The 2,500-nt window shown below is 34.6% G+C and overlaps 1 protein-coding gene across 1 annotated transcript in view; it reads right to left on the reverse strand.

Annotated features, from left to right (window-relative positions):
* Window positions 1-2,500, reverse strand: part of LOC138867846 (proteoglycan 4-like) — a 58,996-nt gene that overhangs the window by 47,584 nt on the left and 8,912 nt on the right. The window contains exon 2 of the mRNA XM_070144667.1: window positions 876-991. Coding sequence (XP_070000768.1) covers window positions 876-991 — 116 coding nt within the window. The remainder of the gene's footprint in view (window positions 1-875; window positions 992-2,500) is intronic.

Below are 2,500 nucleotides of genomic sequence, written 5' to 3' on the forward strand. Positions count from 1 at the left end.
AATAATAAAGATAATAATAACAATAATGATAATATCTATAATAATAATGATAACGATAATGATAACAGTAATAATGACAACAACAACAACAAGAATACTAATATTGATATTGATAATGATTATAATGATAATAATAAAAGGATGATAATAATGATAATGATAATGATAACGAAAATAATGATAATACTAATACTAATACTAATAATAATAATAAATAATAATAATAATAACAACAACAATAATAATAATAATAATAATAATAATAATAATAGTAATAATGATATTGATGATGATAATGATAATAATAATGATAATGATTAAAAATAGTAATGATGATGATGATAAGGATAATGATAATAATGATATGATAGGATCATAACAATAATGATAATGATAATAATACTGCTAATGATGACAATAATGATGATGATAATATCAGAATAATGATAACAATAATAATGATATTAATAATAATAATCATGATAATGATGATAAAAACATTGATAAAATGATAATGGTAGTAAATGATAATAATAATGAATATTAAAATAATGATAACGATAAGAGCATAATAATGATGCTGATAGTAATAATGATGATGATGATAATAACAACGAAAATAAATAAAATAATGAAAGCAATAATAATTTTATCATCATTATCATTATCATTATTTTTTAAAATTATTACTATCCTCATCATTATCATTGTCATTGTTTCATTATCATTATCATTATCATCTTCATCGTAACCACCACCCTTTTCCTTATTACTGTTTTTATTACTATAATTATCATCATCATCTTAATCGTCGTTATCCAGGGAACTGTATTTAAGTCCAAATCCAAGTACCTGGATATTTTTTCAAGTCCAACTTCCGTCACGTTGGTATGTACTTAAGTCCAAGTACAAGTACACGTCACTGTCCTTACGTACAAGTAACTTATGCAACTCCATGTGATAAAAATACACCTGGTGCAAATTCGTACATCTATTGAGAAAGTACAACATAATTAATCTTATATAACATGACAGTATGATAACTCTGTACGTATGTACCCAATAGTACCATTACAAATGTTCGGTAGAATGTTTATATAACTTTTGATTAAGTGCAATGTACTTGTTTGTACTTGGATGTACTTTAGTATTTTTCAAGTACTTTCGGTCTTAGAACAAGTAATATTTTTTAAAACTCGAAGTACAAGGACAAATACAGGAAGATCTGTACGTAAGTCCAAATCCACGTACACGTCCTTAGAACCAATCCTGTTATTATCATTATCATTATCATCCACGTACATGTCCTTAGACCCAATCCTATTATTATCATTATCATTATCATCCACGCACACGTCCTTAGACCCAATCCTGTTATTATCATCATTATCATCCACGTACACGTCCTTAGACCCAATCCTGTTATCATAATCATTATCATCCACGTACATGTCCTTAGACCCAATCCTGTTATTATCATTATCATTATCATCCACGTACACGTCCTCAGACCCAATCCTATTATCATTATCATTATCATTATCATGATTCCTTTTCACTATCGCCATAAACCCAGGATCTCATTTCAAGCAAAACCAACATCCAAAACCAATAATAAAGATGATAACAATAAATCGTGATAGAAAGAACACAACAGATACATTTCTCAGAAAAGCCTCGAAAAATCTTGCTTGAAGGAGACAATTCCACGATTATAGGAGAGGGGAGAGAGGAGAGAAAAATGGGGAGAGGGGAGAGGAGAGAGGAGAGAGGAGAGAGGAGAGAGGAGAGAGGAGAGAGGAGAGAGGGGAGAGGAGAGAGGAGAGGGAAGAGAGAGAGAGAGAGAGAGAGAGAGAGAGAGAGAGAGAGAGAGAGAGAGAGAGAGAGAGAGAGAGAGAGAGAGAGAGAGAGAGAGAGAGAGGTAGAGAGAGAGAGAGGTAGAGAGAGAGAGAGAGAGAGAGAGTGGGAGAGAAAGAAGTAGAGAAAAGGGAGAGATAGAGGGAGAGGAAGAGGGAGAGAGAGAGAGAGAGGAGAGAGGGGAGAGAGAGAGAGAGAGAGAGGAGAGAGAGAGAGAGGAGAGAGGAGAGAGAGAGAGAGGAGAGAGGAGAGAGGGAGAGAGGGAGAGAGGAGAGAGGAGAGAGGAGAGGGGAGAGAGGAGAGAGGAGAGAAGAGAGAAGAGAAGAGAAGAGAAGAGAAGAGAAGAGAAGAGAAGAGAGAGGTAGAGGTAGAGAGAGAGAGAGGTAGGAGAGAGTGGGAGAGAAAGAAGTAGAGAAAAAGGGAGAGAAAGAGGGAGAGGGAGAGGGAGAGAGAGAGGTAGAGGGAGAGAGAGAAGGAGAGGGAGGGAGAGAGAAGAGAAGAGAGAGGCGAAAGAGGAGAGGGGAGAGAGGCGAGAGGAGAGAGATAGATAGATAGATAGATAGATAGATAGATAGATAGATAGATAGAGAGAGAGAGAGAGAGAGAGAGAGAGAGAGAGAGAGAGAGAGAGAGAGAGAGAGAA

Source organism: Penaeus vannamei, chromosome 32 (genome assembly GCF_042767895.1).
Source record: "Penaeus vannamei isolate JL-2024 chromosome 32, ASM4276789v1, whole genome shotgun sequence".
Lineage (NCBI taxonomy): Eukaryota > Metazoa > Arthropoda > Malacostraca > Decapoda > Penaeidae > Penaeus > Penaeus vannamei.